At 39.4% G+C, this 18,478-nt stretch overlaps 2 protein-coding genes across 3 annotated transcripts in view; one reads left to right on the top strand and one right to left on the bottom strand.

Moving 5' to 3' along the window:
- Positions 1-5,639: 5,639 nt before the first annotated feature.
- Positions 5,640-7,072, bottom strand: LOC308081898 (GTPase IMAP family member 4-like; the record flags this gene model as incomplete). The annotated part of the gene is made up of 2 exons (XM_080423514.1): positions 5,640-5,710; positions 6,337-7,072. 2 exons carry the CDS (start codon positions 7,070-7,072, stop codon positions 5,640-5,642), a joined length of 807 nt encoding a protein of 268 aa, XP_080279640.1.
- Positions 7,073-17,840: 10,768 nt separating this feature from the next.
- Positions 17,841-18,478, top strand: part of LOC308081707 (CTTNBP2 N-terminal-like protein) — a 33,554-nt gene continuing 32,916 nt past the window's right edge. Inside the window, exon 1 of one of the 2 annotated variants that reach the window (XM_080423312.1) lies at positions 17,841-17,951. In XM_080423312.1, coding sequence (XP_080279438.1) covers positions 17,913-17,951 — 39 coding nt within the window. In that variant the 5' untranslated portion in view covers positions 17,841-17,912. The remainder of the gene's footprint in view (positions 17,952-18,478) is intronic. The other variant, XM_080423311.1, reaches the window with a different exon arrangement.

Here is an 18,478-nt window from a genome sequence, read left to right as displayed (position 1 = left end):
ATAATGACGCCCGGTCATCACCCCGGTGACGTTCAGGACTAGGGCAGATCACAGCCCATATGGGGATGATCTTTACGTCATTTACAGGACGTCATCACCGGGACATCATATGGACATTTGGACAGCAATTTTGGGTGATGAGAAATGTGTTTAGATGACGTCCTGGAAGTGACGTTTTTGTGGTCAGGATTAATTTTGGTTGAAATCAGGTGATATTCTGGGCCAGATCTGACTTGTCTTGGTTTGACTTGATCTAGCCCCAATCGAGACGTCACTGATTGGTCCGGGTCCTGACTGTGCTTGCTGGGCTCTCCATAGCTACCCAAGTCCTTGTTAGCCTTCCTTTCTATCTTGTCTTCCAACCTTCTCTTTATCTGTCTCCAAGCCACCACTGAAATAACGTTAGTGTGCACCATACCTCAATTTCTTGGGGAGCCACATTCTGTTTTTGATTTCCTGACAGAAATACGACTTCTGAGAGAAATACATCTTCGAAACCCCTTCAAACAGATCTTTGATATAGAAGCAGGGGATATGCACTTTGAAAACTCTCATCATTTTGGGATCTGAGTCGGCAGTCAGTGCCCATGTGGCTTTCCCAAACATACCAGCTGAAAATAACCCTGCCATGTTCTGTCCTGTGGGATACATCATTGTGGTCAAAGAGGAGATTTACAATATCTTAAGAATATCTTAGCTCCTGGCAGGATTGGTGAGAAAGGCCTTGCAGAGAAAGGCCTTCCACTATAACTAAATGGAACCTGCAAAGAAAGTATGCTGCCGGAACAAAGAAGTTCATAATGGAGCTATACCTTTATTAATAGTGCTGTGTTTAGCTGGGAGTCTGGTTATAATATTGGATTTAATATTATGTTCTATATTTCATAAGTATTGCATCAATAAGACCAATAAGGTCAATGAATCACTAAATTGTGCACGCATAAAAAAAAATCACATGCACACACACATGCACTTTCAGGGTCTCAGGGTAAAGCAGACACACGCACGCACGCACACACACATGCACACACATGCACACGCACGCACGCACGCACGCACGCACGCACGCACGCACGCACGCACGCACACACACACACACACACACACACACACACACACACACACACACACACACACACACACACACACACACACACTTTCAGTGCTATTTTATATTCCTGACTGAATAGTACCATGTTATGAAGGTGTGAAATTGGCATTTCTCTGCAGACAGCTGCTAAATTGCTAAATAGCTCCACAGCACGGACAGCAGCGTTTTTAGTATGCTTTACACTTACAGTATAATATAGGTCTCTTTGCACCCATGAAACAGCAGGAATGACCAAATAGTTTGTGGGTTTATGGCAGTTGTAGTAAAATTATCTTTTTTATCATGCCATAACTCCCAATGGACCAATAATGAAAGTATGATTTACAAAATGACGCAAAAAGTAAAAGCATGACATTGGATGCTCCGTAGTTGTGCAGAGTTTGATGGAACACAGTGTGTCCGGGCGCAGTCGGAAGAGCATTTTCCTTTGGACCACAATATAACAATCAGAACGATACATTTTATGTATCATTTTATGTCTGTCTGATACATATACATATACATATACATATACATATACATATACATATACATTTACATTTACATTTACATATACACATATATATATATATATATATATATATATATATATATATATATATATATATATATATATATATATATATATATATATATATATATATATATATATATATATATATATATATGATCTCCAGGGAAGGTGCTTTCCCGTTTTTTAATGACAGCAGTCCATTACTTTAAGAGGTGAAAACACTAATAAGCTACCAGTCAGCAAGGTCTATCATATAAAAACATAATCCAGGGATGTATAGGAATTAAAAAAATCACAACTAGAAGTTTCCGACCCAAACGGTACCGATTTGTTAAATTTGGGGTCTTGGCCCATGGACTAATTTGGTTCAAAAGTATCATTAATTTAGCTGAGGACCACCTGGAACCCCCTCAAGGGCGCCTGGGGGGTCCCCACTGAGCTAAATAATGTTTTAGACTGCTTTCAGGATCAGATACAGGGTATCGGTGGTGATCCAACTGCAGAGAGGATGTCTTTTATTTTATGGTACTGCTTTGAAGTTCTGCACCATTTCTTAGAGTCACAGAGTTGGGTCAAGTGTTGAACTTAACTTGTGGAGACAAATAACTCGGTTCTGAGCTGTTTTTTAGGTGAAAAGTAATGATCCTTTTCGTCTCGGAGTCCGGCAGTCTCGGAGTCTACTCAATAAATCATATTTCAAGCTCAGCTTCTAAACCTATACTCTCTGGCTGAGAAGTATTTGATTTTAAGCTAGCAAACATTTCCCATTGGTGATGATTTTTCAATCAAATCCCACAGACCCACAGTACCCTCATGTCTCATTCAGAAAACCCACAACGGTGGTGTTTAGTTTACCAAGACAGTTCACCTTTGGAAAATCAGTGAAGCTAAAACCCAATCAGACTCACGGATGCCGTGTTGTGCTCCAGCATACTGAGAACACGGAGATCCTTACTTTTGCTTTGTGGCTTGGTACTCCCTATTATCAGTAACAAAAACAGGATAGCCAAGACAGCAAATATGTCAATATATATAGCAGGGGTGAAAATCATCTGCTGACGGCAACCTTTGAGTCCCGAACAGTGAAGATCTTACCAGTGCCATTATTATTAATAACGTTGTCTGTGACCCCGTGGCAGGCGCCTCAGAGGTACAGGCCCTGTACAGCAGTACTGATTCCACTGTAGCCGCGAGCAGCTGCCTCTTGAGGTCATCTCCCAAGTCAGATTTCCACACTTTCCTCATCCCAAGGAGTGCCCTCCGGACCTTCAGATCCTGCTCCGTCAAAGCAGTCCAGGCACCGAGATATTTGAAGTCCTCGAGCACCGTCTTGTTGACAGTGGCAATGGTTTTGCCCTCCGTTGGCATTTCTACTGCCAATGGTAGTTCTCTTGATTTCTCTGCTGTGTCCAAGACTATCGGACAATATCATCTGCATGGTCGAGGTCGGTAATCGTGATGGGATGTACTGCCTAGTCTTCCTACAGCGTGAACCCCAGCGTCTCCTCCCTACCGGATCGATCACTCAGTTCAAACTGATGGGGTCAGTTTACTTGTCAGGTGAAGGGAAAACATAGTTTTAAAAGTGTTTGGGAGAGCCACACGCCAGTTAAAATGTCACCCATGGAACCAGCAAATCACATCAAAGCACACCAGAGCCCTCATTTGTCTGTCTTCCTTTATTTATGTTTTTTAGTTATTTATGTTAGGTTTGTCTGTAAACCTGATTATTATTATTGTCTCCACCAGGCCGAAAGGCATGGCGAGAGATTACGTTTTTCCCCCTGTCCGTCCGTCCGTCCGTGTGCCCGTGTGTCCGTCCGTCCGTCTGTGACCAGCTAATCTCCGGCACCGTTGGCTTGATCGCAACGAAACTGTGCACACACGCTCCCTGGATGCCAATTCAGAACCTCTGCCCCAAAATGTTCTCATGGGCCTTTTATAGCACCACCAGGAGGCTGATTTGGGCCAAACATATTTTTTGACAGTACTCCTACAGATTTTGTCCAAAAATCACGCAAATTGGTACACAGTATCTCTATAGTCATTAAACGAAACTTGTCTTTCAGATTTTTCATATTCCATCCTGATTGGCTAAACATGTCTTCCAAAGTTTACAGGAGTGCTCTGTTTTGAACAAAATGCCTCAAATCATGAACACAGCATGCAATTTCCGTGACATTTTGCACGCACATTCCCATTAGGCTGAGGAAGAAATACCATTTGAAAATGTTCAAAACCGCCTCATGGTGGTGCTATAACAGGCCGATTCGTGTTTTTACCTATAACTGCACCGATCTGTGTAAAACTTTGTATGCACACTCCCTAGAGGTCAAAGAAAAACCTTTGCCCTGCATTTTTCACATCTGCCTTTTATAGCGCCACCAGGAGGCCGACTTAAGTAAAACTAATTATTTTATACTACTCCTTCCAATTTTATCCAGATTTCACGCAAATCGGTACACATGATCTCTATAGTCATGTGATCAAGACGGATATGTTTGATTTTTCATATTCTAATTTTGCAAAACAAATTTTTAATTAATTTTAACAAAATGCCTCAAATCATGAATGCAGTCAAGGTCCAATTGTCGTGCAAGGCCTAAGAACAAATGGCACCCTTTTCACATTGGCCTATTATAAAAAACATATTTGAGCCTTATAATTAAGGCAATGTGGGCTATTAAGTGTATATTAGCCAATCAGATATCAGATTTAATACAAATACATGCCACACACTTATAACACGACTCCCTTGTTTACAGTATAAAGAGTCTATTGCAGCCCATTTGATTACGTGATGAAAAACTGTTGCTATAGACTATGTTTTGAATATCATCTGTCTTCATATGCAGATCTGTTATAATGATACCAACCCTCTCTCTCTCTCTCCCTCTCTCTTACAGAGTAACAAAACGTAAAGAAAGACAGACATGACTTCAAAAGGTATATTCTTTCTCTCTCTCTCTCTCTCTCTCTCTCTCTCTCTCTCTCTCTCTCTCTCTCTCTCTCTCTCTCTCTCTCTGTGTCTGTGTGTATTTACAGTACAATGAGTCTAATACAGCCCATTTGATTACATGATGTCCAAAAACACACACCCACACACAAACACACACACACGCACGCACGCACACACACACACACACACACACACACACACACACACACACACACACACACACACACACACACACACACACACACACACACACACACACACACACACACACACACACACACACACACACACACAGATAATCAATCAATCAATCAATAAATGTGTGTGTGTGTTACAATGATACTCCCTGTTAGCGTGCTAGCTAGGTAGCCAACTGTTATTTTCTTGCTTGCGATTACATCACAGACTTAACGTTTGATGACGTTTTGATTGTTTCTTTTTTTTCTCTTTCTGGAAACAATCAAAAATGATGGAACTTGCACAAAAACAAATTTCACCCCAATTTTACACCTGTAAACCATGTGACAATAAAGATTCTGATTCTGAACAGTGTTGCAGAGGCCCAGCTACCGTTGGAAATGAATGACTGGCCACTTTGTTGCTTGTTGCCACTGTCAGTGAGGCGACCTGTGTGTTTCCCCTCACGTTTCAGTAGCGCGGGTGGGGGGCGGGGGCACGGAGAGAGCCTGGTGACAAATATAATTTATGAAAAGGCTACTACAGCGAAGTCGGACTGAATGACTGAAAAGTTTTGTTGGTGTTTTGTTGTATGTGGGGATTATCTGAAAGATAATTATTATTATGAAAGAGAAATTGTATCAAGAGTGAAACAGCTACAGTATATCCTAGTCCTTGGGCATCAATACATTTGAGTGGGAAAAACCTTACCTATACTAAATTGTTTAAAGGGTCAATATAAGTATATCATTATACTATAGCCTTTCCATAGGAGTAACGTTTTATATTTTTGGGACATTTTGTTATTTTCCTATATGAGCGTATTTCATTAGGTATTTCCAAAAATAACACAAACAGCATTTTGTTTGACAAGAAGCTCAGACCAGATCCTTGTATCTCTCGCTATGGGTCTGGCTCAGACTATACAAAGGATCCACGCCCCCCGCTACTGAAACGTGAGGGGAAACACACGTTTGCGTCAGGCAGAGAGCAGGGTGAGAGTGGACAAATTCACCCAAATGGACCCATACAGGTACGCTCTCAGAGTTAAATTAAGACTAATTAATCAATATTGATTTGAATATTGATATTATTTATATATTAATGAATATCTTTGTTTGTTTGTTTGTTTATATATTTATTTATTCATTCATTTATTATCCATTATTTTATTTTATTGTCATGCACAAAAAGTGCTCAAACCTTATGTATTTTCATACACGACACCAAGAACAGCTGTAGTGGTCAAACCTTTCTCATTTTATTACAACATTACAGGTTATTTCAAATACAGTCTTCTTCTTTCAAACAAATAAACAAATATACTACATTTGTTTTCTCTTCATGAATCATAACATGCAATTTTCCAAGTATGAACTCTATATAACATGTGGATTTCTTGACTTGGATATACAGTGGTTGGTATATCTCACTGAACCTTTGTCATTCATTGGATACTGCATTTTTTGTTTACAAACTTTTTGCCTGTATCTACAACAACATGCTCTGACATCTTCTTTGCTGATTCCACTACGGCCTCTATCTTGTTTGAAAGGAAGGAGTTATGTGTTTCACCCTCGTGTCTTTCTTTTTCATCTTGTTTTTTATTCAAATTTGTCTCTGCTGCATTCAGAGTCTCCAGTCCATGTCTTTTCTTCAGTTTTTGCATCTCTATTCTATTCTTCTCTTCATTCTCTTTACGAATCCTTTTTTGCTCTTCCTGTATTGCTATCTCTGCTTCTTGGAGCATCTCACTGGTGTAGTAGTTTCCTCCATTATCCTTCACCATCAACTTGATTTTCCTAAGCAGCTCAGTGACCTGAGAGGGATCCTCGGTGTTGTTGTTGCTGAAGACATGATAGCGACCGTCACATTTTTTGATCAGTTCTTGTAGTTTTGGACTCTTTTCCAACCAGTCTTTAACTGGTTCACCTTTAAGCAGGTCACCACCAGTGAAGAGAATCATGGTGTATTCGTTTGACCTTTCACCAAATACCTCCTGAATAATTTTCACCGATTTCTGCTCCTCGACTGTGAATTTTCCCAGTCTGATCACAACCAGGAACACATGGGGACCAGGAGCAGCAAAACATATACACTGTTTGATCTCCTTAATGACGTCGTCTTCATCATAATTGGTGTCAAAAATTCCTGGCGTGTCAATAACAGATACATCTCTACCATCCACTACACCTCTGACCTTCTTACAGTCTATTGTCACAGATACAGGCATGAATGAAGATTCAAATGCATTAAAACCCAGGATGGTGTTTCCAGCGGCGCTCTTTCCAGCTCCAGTCTTTCCAACCATCACCACCCGAATGTCTTCAATGATATGAAAGAAAAAGGATATGATTAATGATGATAAACATTCTTACAGTGTGTGTGTGTGTGTGTGTGTGTGTGTGTGTGTGTGTGTGTGTGTGTGTGTGTGTGTGTGTGTGTGTGTGTGTGTGTGTGTGTGTGTGTGTGTGTGTGTGTGTGTGTGTGTTTGAGGGAGTACGTACCACTTGAACTCATTTTTGTCTTGTGTCTTTATTACTCTGTAAGAGGAGGGGGGGTATCATTATAACAATATTCAGATATTCATATGAGACAGATGATGTTCTAAACTCAATCAGCAACAGTATTTCATCATTTATAGTCATTTATAAGAGTGGTACTTCTTAAAAGTTACAAATATTCCAAATAAAAACAAGATTAACAGATCGGCCTGTAGACCTTTTTCCGTAATAATAAATTGCGTTATTTAGCGAATTGGCAATTTTATTCATGTTAGCCTCGACAGACAATTATTGGAGGACATTTGACATGCATGATGAAGTAGGCAGCGTATACGTAACTTGACTGAGATTCCATCACTCACCTGAAGACTGGAAAATTACTAGACGGCCCTCCTGATCGTTGTGGTGGTTCTTTAACTGTGGGTTGAATGCAGGGAGAACCTATCAGTGGAAATAAGTGTAATAAGTAAGTTATTGAGTAGTAGTAACAACCCTCACATTTAGGCTTCATTAAGACAGCACCACTCGCTTGGTTTGTGTGGAAACAAATAGTATCTTGTGTTTAGAAAAGTTACTCTGTGTCTTAACCCTTGCATTGTGAAACCTGCTGACACTTTTGGTGTTAGCTGGTCAAATGTGACCCGCGATTTAACTCAGCCCAAAATATTATTATATATTTAAAACAAAAACATTTATGTTTTCCCCCACCTTATAGCTGACTTGTTATGCATTCATATCTTTTTTAAATATTATTTTGGGTTAGGGTTAGGGATTCATCACAATTGCACAGTTCCTTTTTTGTCAAAGTAGAGTCCCCCCAGTTTGACATTCTCATCATGAATACATGATACTTGATTAACTAACTGCAAAAAAACAGTGTCGGTCTAATCTTTAGTAGATGGAAAAGAAGGAAAATGTGGGTCAATTGAGTACCATGCATCTAGAATCTGCATCTATATATTTGTGATCTCGTCATGATTTCTATAAGACGGTGGGGTAAGTAAAATTTAACAATTTGTACCACACAGGTGATTCAACTTCAAAGGGGACACACACCCATGTCTGCATTTGTCCCCAGTCTGTAGGATGCTGATTTTTCGTGTCTATAAGTGACCAGTAAATGTGATACTTGAAAAAGTCTATATTCAATTATTTATAATGTGCTATGATTATTCTTATAAAACATTATGCATATTTATGAGTTCTCATACAGTGTTATAAGCAGATTATAATGCATTTTAAAGTATGTTTACTGTATAAGGTATTATAGACAGGATTCATAGGAAGTATCACCGGTTAGGTCAAACTTTCCCATCTACATGTCACTAAAAGAGGTCTCAGTGTCTTACCGGTTTCAATGTTGAAATCCTGATGAAGGTCTGGAGAGACAGAGGAAGTATAAAGACAGGCTATGAAGGTTCATCAACAAGGACCAGCTCACTGACACATCTCTGGTGTCTCCCTGTCATTTTATAAATTTTCAGTGTGCAATTCTTTCAATGGGGGAAGTCAGAGATCTATCTCTATTGTTTATATGAAGAGATTATAAATGCTGTGAAGGGATCATGTGACCTGATTAAGCAAAGTTACATTTGCATCACTGAGAGAAGGAAGACACCACAAAGCAGGAATGACACAATCAAGGATTGATTGATCCAATCAAGGTTCAGGAGTTAACTACTGTACCTTCATAGTTCCATTTATTTGGAATTAATATTTGTTTTATATATATATATAATTTTAAGATTCATGGTGAAATTCACCAGGAGTCAAATTCTGTTCCATTTGAGATCTCAACAAATATCCTATTGGACCTTCCTAAGGTCTCTTTGTCTCTCAGGTTCTTGTAGGATCTAAGAGCAAAATAACATAGATGACAGAATCAATAGGCCAACTTGTAGAATTCAAGCATAATCTGTTGTTGACAACTCAACATGGGTGTTAGGTGGGTCTCTGTCCATTTTGACACGTGCAGGAATTCATTTCTGATAATATTTTAGGTTAGAAAAGGGCCATGCAGTTGCTCTGTATTGAATCATTTCATATTTACAATGGCTACCGTAGTTTAAAAGTTTGTTATCAGAATTCAGGAGCTCCGTTACAGTAAAGTCTTTCGTTGAACACTGATGCTAGTAACCCTCAGGTACTAAACAAGCACTGAACCTTGATTATGTCAATCGTTGATTGTGTTATTAGTGTGGTTGCCCTAACAGGGCAACCAGACTATAGTAATCTTAACACTTTATTATTCTTCTAGATAAACAATACTTTGAACCGCATCTCCTCCCACAGTTTATTTTTCCCAATTTAGTGCCATATGTCAAAATGACCGGCTTCACCGGGAATCGTGCGCTTGTATTTTGCTAAGAGATTGGTTGCATAGTTTTATTGATATTGATTTATTAGTGCATTAAATTTCCCCATCCACTTTAATGGAAAAGTGAAAAAACTCAAATTCAATTATTTTTTTCTCAGAAACCGTAGGAGCTAGAGTTACCAGATTTGGAGGGGAGGTTCATAATTTAGTCCGAAATTATTTTTAAAATAATCACACCATTCAGCCTTATGGTGGCGCTATAACAGCCCACTTTACGTTTTGGCCTATAACTCTTGAACCGTAGGTCGTAGAATAAAAATCTCCCCATATAGGCCACGCCCATTTGCGTCAGGATAGATTTTCCGCCATTTTGAACTTTCTTCAAAACACACTTTTAGCTCCTCCTCCCACATATTTTCTCCAAATTTCAAAAAATCGGTACACATGATCTCTGGACCCATGCGATAATCTGGACCGAAACAGATTTTTGATAGTCCATACCGTTCGTCCGTAAATGGCTTCCAAAGTTAGCGGAAGGGGCCCGTTTTACAAAAAAGGCCACAAATCACGAACGAAACGTCCAGTCAATCCCAAATTTGAATCACATGTCAAGGGTGGTTTACTCAACAAAACCCCAAAAGCATTTCCACTTTGATCCATAGGGGGCACCACAAATGCTCAAAATGTAACCGTTTGATGCAAAAACCTTATGTTGATCAATCCTCTCAAAATGAAACGCAAGTGATCTCAGGAGTTATGTGACAATGTATTGGCGCGGCCTCCGACGGTATTCCTCCCAGCGTATTCCTCGAGTCCCGGCGGCAGCGACCCGCGACTCGTGTCGGCGCAACCACACTCTGCAATTTCCCTGAATTGCGACGCGTCTAGTTCTCTGTGTTATTCTCTGATACACTAAATAACACAATTCATTATTAAGGAAATATGTCTGCAGGCTGATTTTTTTAATTTTTATTTGGAGCATTGACAAGGTGTTGATAATTGTAACTTTTAAGAAGTGCCACTCCACGACTCCCCTGTTTACAGTATAAAGAGTCTAAGGCAGCCCATGTGATTACTTGATGGAAAAACTGTTGCTATAGACCAGGGGTCAGCAACCTTAAATGTCAAAAGAGCCATTTTGGACCAAATCATAAATACAAAAACTGTCTGGAGCCGCAAAACATATTTGAGCCTTATAATTAAGGCAATGTGGGCTATTAAGTGTATATTAGCCGATCAGATATCAGATTTAATACAAATACACACACACTTATAACACGACTCCCCTGTTTACAGTATAAAGAGTCTATTGCAGCCCATTTGATTACGTGATGAAAAACTGTTGCTATAGACTATGTTTTGAATATCATCTGTCTTCATATGCAGATCTGTTATAATGATACCAACCCTCTCTCTCTCTCTCTCTCCCTCTCTCTTACAGAGTAACACAATGTAAAGACAGACATGACTTCAAAAGGTATATTCTCTCTCTCTCTCTCTCTCTCTCTCTCTCTCTCTCTCTCTCTCTCTCTCTCTCTCTCTGTGTGTCTTACACACACTATTTACAGTACAAAGAGTCTAATACAGCCCATTTGATTACATGATGACCAAAAACACATGCACGCACGCACGCACGCCCGCGAGCACGCACGCACACACACACACACACACACACACACACACACACACACACACACACACACACAGCAATCAATCAATCAATCAATCAATCAATCAATCAATCAATCAATCAATCAATCAATCAATCAATGAGTGTGTGTGTTACAATGCTACTCCCTGTTAGCGTGCTAGCTAGGTAGCCAACTGTTCTTTTCTTGCTTGCGATTACGTCACAGACTTAACGTTTGATGACGTTTTGATTGTTGGCATGGCGAGAGAGTATGTTTTGCACCCCGTCCGTCCGTCCGTCTGTCTGTCTGTCTGTCTGTCCGTCTGTCCGTCTGTGGACAGCTAATCTCTGGCACCGTTGGCTTGATCGCAGTGAAACTGTGCACACACACTCCCTGGATGCCAATTCAGAACCTCTGCCCCAAATGTTTCACATGGGCCTGTTATAGCGCCACCAGGAGGCCGCTTTTTGCAAAACAATTTTTTTGACAGTACTCCTACAGATTTTGTCCAAACGTCACGCAAATCCATACACAGTATCTTTATAGTCATTAAAGTTTGCAGGAGTGCTCTGTTTTGAACAAAATGTTGCAAATCATGAACGCAGCATGCAATTTCTGTGACATTTTGCACGCATATTCTCACTAGGCCGAGGAAGAAATGCCACTTGAACATTTTCAAATCAGCCTCATGGTGGCGCTATAACAGGCCGATTCGTGTTTTTACCTATAACTGCACCAATCTGTGTCAAACTTTGTTTGCACACTCCCTAGAGGTCAAGGAAAAACCTTTGCCCTGCATTTTTCACATGCCTTTTATAGCGCCACGTACCAGGAGGCCAACTTATGTAAAACACATTATTTTATACTACTCCTTCCAATTCTATCCAAATTTCACGCAAATCGGTACACATGATCTCTATAGTCATGTGATCAAGACGGATGTGTTTGATTTTTCATATTCCATCCTGATTGGCTAAGATTGACATCTAAAGTTTGCATTATTGGCTTGTTTTGAACAAAATTCCACAAATCATGAACGCACTATCCGATTGCGGTCAAACTTTGCACGCACATTCACACTATGTTGAGGAACAAATGCCACCCTTTTAACATTGGCCTGTTATAGCGCCACCAGCAGGTCTAATTTAGCAAAACAAATGTTTTAACAAAATGCCTCAAATCATGAATGCAGTCAGTGTCCGATTGTCGTGCAAGGCCTAAGAAGAACTGGCACCCTTTTCACATTGGCCTATAATAGCGCCACCAGGAGGCCACAATAACCTACCTGACCTGGCGGAGACTTGTGCACTTTTTCTAGTTCCTTTTTTTTTTTTTTTTACAGATTTGAGAAGCATACATAGTGTTGTGTGATTGAAGACAGCATGCATGCATATCACAGTGATTGTGATTATATATATTTTAAAAATACTTTTTGCTTGGTTTTACTTTTGTTCGTTTTTGATTCCACAGGAATGTCTCTGAGCAGTAAATATAGGTTGAAAATAAATGAATGGAGAGGACCTCTTTGGTTATGTAATTTTACATATTTCACCAAACTCCCTCCACGTGATTAGGAAACAAGAAGGCCTACATTGTTAGCGGTGACACCATCTACCCCTTGAGGATATAGGGGCACACTGGAGATCTGTAAATGATTGATCTGTGCTGCTTCAAGGCCAGCCACTTAGAAAATGTAGCACATTGTGTATGTATGACCATTGCGGAGACAAATCAATTTCCTGCACCAGTCCTCACAGTGACAGCAGGTTCACTAAGATGAGCAAATGTCTGTATCTTGCTATACTGACTGACACAAAAAGATTACACCCTCCCACACTGTGGCATACTTTGTCTCCAATGTGAAACCAATAAAAACAAAAGGTGACAGACACACTGTAGAGCGCTAGCTGAATAACCAAAACCCCCAGAGATACCAGTGCCAGGCACTATGCTGATAACTGCCTCAGATTAGGCCCTAGATTGGTGTCAGCTCCCGCCAAGACTCCGAGGCTATATTTACAGCTCCATCCCCCGCCCCTCCCATGATGGTGTCTGCACCGCTGCGGTGTGTCATCACCACTTTAACTCTGGCAATGGCATCCACTATAGAGCACCAGGTGTGAAATGGAGATTAAATATTCATTTTGAGCTATAGAATGCAGTCTTTCCAATAGGAAGTGCAAAGTGAGACAGAGGTGAAGGAGATTGTGTTGCTCAGTGACACACTCAGAAGGAGCAAGGCTGGGTCGGGCCCACAAAATGTCTGGCCTTAGCCATACTTTAAAGGGTCTCCTGGTGTTATTATATTTTCATGGGCCCTGGAATTGCTGGAGGTGATCCTGCTGGCTATTGCCACAGCTTTACTGCAGTCCAGTCTGCCACCACAACTTTTAGAAGAAATAGATCTCCAGATCACCTCAGGAGGGTTATTTAGAAACAATTTTTTTTGCACTTTTCCTATCAGTGTCCAACTGTGCTGAGGTAAATGTCGATGTTCTGTTCAGAGTTCGATTTTGGACCTCGTGGAAGAAGGTCAAGGCTTATCAAAAACACCCCAGTCAGCATTTACGTCAGTGGGGGAGAGGGGATGAGAAAGACAGCACAATGGCGTAGCTTGTCTTTACAGCATAATTACAGTATGAGTGTGAAGCTACTGAAATCATATACCCAACCATGCTATAGTCATGGTAGAAGCATATGTCTTTATATATAAATAAAAATACATCTCAAGTTTGATGCAATAGAAAAAAAGCACAGACACATAGGCCTACCTTTCAATCTCTAAGACAAACAAAGATGAATTACAGATGGAAAATAAATGGTAATTAATCATCCCATGTCCAGGCAAGCGCCCTCTGGACCTAAAACAAACAGAGATAAATTACAGATGGAAAATAAATGGTAATTTATGTATTCAGCATGCAATAAGTTGTATTCAAGGGGATTGTCGAGAGAAGATTGTTGGTCATGTGTGCCTGGTACTAGTTCTGCTATAGTCTATATTCTATCATATTCTAGATGGTTTTATAGTTTACAATAAAAATGAAAGAAGCATTACAATATGTGCTGACACTTGAGAATGTGGAACTTTGGGTATGCACTCTGCACTATCCTGTGAACTTGTCTATCATACAATACTGTATGTACTGTACAATAATTATGTCATAAACTAAAAGGGAGAAGGGGGAAGTAAAATAGAATATTATTTTAATAGACAATGGTAACATTCAACGTGTCAATCTTGTTAAGAGGAAGTAAAGCCTTAAGTATCAATTCCATAACCTTTCCAACAAAATCCTAAACTTCCGTCTTTTTTTGTTTTCAGAATCAAACTAATGAGGACTGTGAGGGGGTTCCAGGAGGTCTCCAACAAAATGATTGTTTGTTAGGAGGAAGAACCGAATGGACACTTAAAGGTCTTTAACTCTGAGAGTGTATAAATGTAACCAAAGGGAACCTTGAGGGTCCCTTTGGTTACATTCATAAGTTATGGAGGTCAGTGGTCTAAATGCATACCAAACTGGGGGTGCTTGAAAAAAAAAAAAAAAGAAAAAAAAAGTTTGAGAACCGCTGTTCTAGGATATTTGGGAGAGGCAGGCGAGGACATGCAAAGGTTCTGAGGACAGATTCTCCACTGCAGCAGCCAGTCAGTGGGCAGGAAGACCCGCACACTTTAATTGAAGAGCCTGAAATAGAGACTCTCTATTAGCACTGAAGAGGCAGCCTATCATGAACTATAATTCTCTGGCTCTGCTCTCTCTCTCTCTCTCTCTCTCTCTCTCTCTCTCTCTCTCCTTCTCTCACCCACTCTTTCTTTCTGGCTGATCTCTTTATATCCTCAGGATACCAGGGGCAAAGGGACACAATTATCAAATGGAACAAAGATGCTGCAAACATAATAGATTGAATTGGAGTTCTGTGGAGAGAGACATTACCGGGTACATTCATCAACGACAAAAGGTCAACAGAGTAGTTCATGATGCTGATGTATTATTATTATTATTTATTTTTCTTTTTACAATAGCAGAACTATATAGCATACTCTACATTTAGAATTACAAATAGGCATTTAAATTGATGACCTGCAATGAATGCATCTCTATAATTAGCAACAAATAGTAGGTTATAATTTAACCTAGTGGTTCTCAAAACCCCCATCATTCCATGAAGGGGTTCTAAATGGACCCTTACGTGTCTGTAACTCTGAGAGTATACAAATGGAACAATTGGTTGACTCTTAGAACTATGGGGGTCCTTGAAATAAAAAAGAAAAGTTTGAGAACCACTAGGCTAAATAATAGGGTGAATGTCTCAAACAAGCTAGTATATAGTATATAGATAAACTATGATACTTATAGTTACTTATAGCAGTTATATCCAGCCATATATTTTTATAAATAGCATTTCTTGTGTACACTGGCAGGTAAAAGTAATGAAGAAACTAGTCATTTAAGGTAACGTGCATTGTATTGTGTGAGCATTGCTCTCTGCTGGCAGCAATGATATATTACAACATTGGCTCAGAAAAAAAGAAAAGACAGCTATGTCTTGTCTAGGTTTGCAGTGCTGTGAGCACAGTACTTTGAATACATAAAATGGTTTGGTCTGGGATGTAATTTTTTTTTTAACACAGTTACCTTGTGACTCACAATGAATACCAAGCAATGTAGGGGAGTTGAAGTAAAAGTATAAAAAAATGGAAATACTCCAGTAAAGTAAAAAGAAATACCTCAAAATTTTACTTATAAGTACAGCACGTGAGTACATGTACTTAGTTACTTTCCACCACTGTTTGTCAGTGATGCTTGGTTGTTTCAGAGGCTGCTGCAACCAGCACAACCCTCACACAGACAGCTGACTGAGTATGATGAAAGGTATTATATGAGCCATCTCTCTCTGTCTCTCTGAAGTTACATGGGAAAACAAAACACAGGGCAAGTCAATGCCTGCATGCATCTCATTTTACTCTGAGAACATACTTTGTGTGGCACTGCTGGCAAGAAAGAAGGGGTGATGACATTATATTTGGCAAACACCACAACTAGATACGCAATTATGACTATGTGTTAGCAGCATATCGAATAGTTAATCTATCGACTATTACAGTGGTGGAAAGTAACAGTACATGTAGTCAAGTACTTAGGTACAATGTTGTACTTTACTGGAGTAAACCTTTACTTCTACTCCACTACATCTCAGAGGCAAATATTGTTTTTACTCCACTACTACAACCATTTGAAAACTTTAGTTACTAGTTACTTTGTAGATTTGGATTATTATTACAAAACTACATTTACCACTTCAGCCCTATATATGCTTCGGCTATTTGAAAATAGCTGATCTGTTGTAGATCTGCTATTTTCAAAATATTTACATTTCATATGATACCTTGTGAAATGGGACATTCTGCATAATGGGTAGGCTACTTTTACTTTTGGTACTTTAATTTTGAAACTAACATTTTAATACTGGGCTTTTACTTACAGTATTTCCAGATAATGGTATTACTTTTACTTGAGTAAAAAATTTGAGTACTTCTTCCACCACTGGAGGCATTCCTAGTTGTTAGAACTTCTGAGCTAGCCTACTTGTGAATAGCCACCAGGTGGCAGACAATAATCTAAGTATGTAAAGAATGTGAGCGATACGCCAATAAAGGGTAAAAGTTAATACGGGGTAGAATCACACTTCTTAAATTGAAACTGTATAGTAAAAATCACATTCCAGCTGCCTTAGCAAAGGAAACTGTACAGATTACTTATATTAACATTCCTGTATCTGTCTGACAATGTTATTGAATTAACCCAAAGCCTACTGGTAATCCCTACATACCACTAAAACATTCCTTAGAAAGAAACTGGGGTTTAAAAAAAGAAAGAAAGAAAGAAACCAAACAAAGAAAGAAATCCATCCAAATCCATCCAGCTACGGGACAGTTCTGTCTCCGCCCATTTCTTGCAAGAAAGGTTTCGTATTGGTCGGCACTTCGGGGTTGGCTTCGCCTATTGGCCAGTTCATCTATCAATCACAGCATATTGCAGCCCTGTTGTGTTCAGCTGTAGCCCGATGTGTACACTTCTCCGCACGACGGTGTCGCTTGGCAAAAAAATAGCAGACCTAAAAGCTCACCACGCGTCACCTCGCTAGGAGTTGTGAGCTTGTAGGTCTACTATTTTTGCCGAGCGACACCGCCGTGCGACGGAGCATAAACGAGGCTTTGAGTAGGTTCTTCTGTCAGTGTTGCCATGTCTGCTTATTATAAGCGACTTTGGGCTTATTTTTCTGTAAAGTTGCTTGTAGTTGTTGCGGCGGGTTGAGGTTTTTTGGGCTTGTTTATAAAGTTTTTTGCTTATTTTGGGCTTGTTAACTAATGTTGTTCAAGTGTCTCAAGGAACCCCAAATTTATATATATATTTCTAGACCCAACCTTCTGAAAATACAAGATTTTGTGGATTTTAAAATATTCCTATATTTTCACCTTTTTCCACGATCTTTCTCTGAAAATAGTCAATTTATATAGGGTTAGAGTCATAGAGTTAAAAAAATAAAAATAAAGTTAGAGTGCTCATGTGGCTTCTTCTGGGCTTGTTTTCATAGACCTGGTTGCTTGTTTCTTTCGGAAAATCTGGCAACGCTGGGTTCTTCTGTCTGTGGACGCGAATCAAGTAGCGAAATCTTTGTGACTGAAAGAAAAAGTTCATGTTGGAGTTTCTAAAGGATTCAGACGGACTTATGAAGGTGAGTGAACGATAATAATATATTATATATATATGATGTATAAAAACGATGATGTCTGTGTTTGCAAAGGACAATACAATCCGCACAGATTTATCGGCTCTCATCCACTTTTTCTTTTTGGTCCCAACAAAAAAAAGGAGAGAGAGAAAAGATGTGAAGCAGTAGCAGTGATGGAAGAAGTACTCACATCTTTCTCACAAGTAAAAGTATCAATACTGCAGTGTAGAAATACTCTGTTACAAGTAAAATTTGCTTGAGTAAAAAGTACAAAAGTATTGGTATCAAATGTACTTAAAGTACCAAAAGTAGAAAGTACTCATTATGCAGAATGTCACTTTTCACAAGTTTTCAAATGTATCAACATCTTTTGAAAATAGCAGATCGGCTATTTTCAAATGGCCAAAATGTATAGGGGTTGAAGTGGGTAATGTATGTTTTGTAATAATAATCAAAATCTACAAAGTAACTGGTAATTAAAGTTTTAAAATAATTATAGTGGAGTAAAAGTATAATATTTGTCTCTGAGG

Source organism: Gymnoscopelus braueri (genome assembly GCF_963280865.1).
Source record: "Gymnoscopelus braueri genome assembly, chromosome: 3".
Lineage (NCBI taxonomy): Eukaryota > Metazoa > Chordata > Actinopteri > Myctophiformes > Myctophidae > Gymnoscopelus > Gymnoscopelus braueri.
The sequence above is the reverse complement of the archived record's forward strand: the minus strand, read 5'-3'. Positions and strand labels throughout refer to the sequence as shown.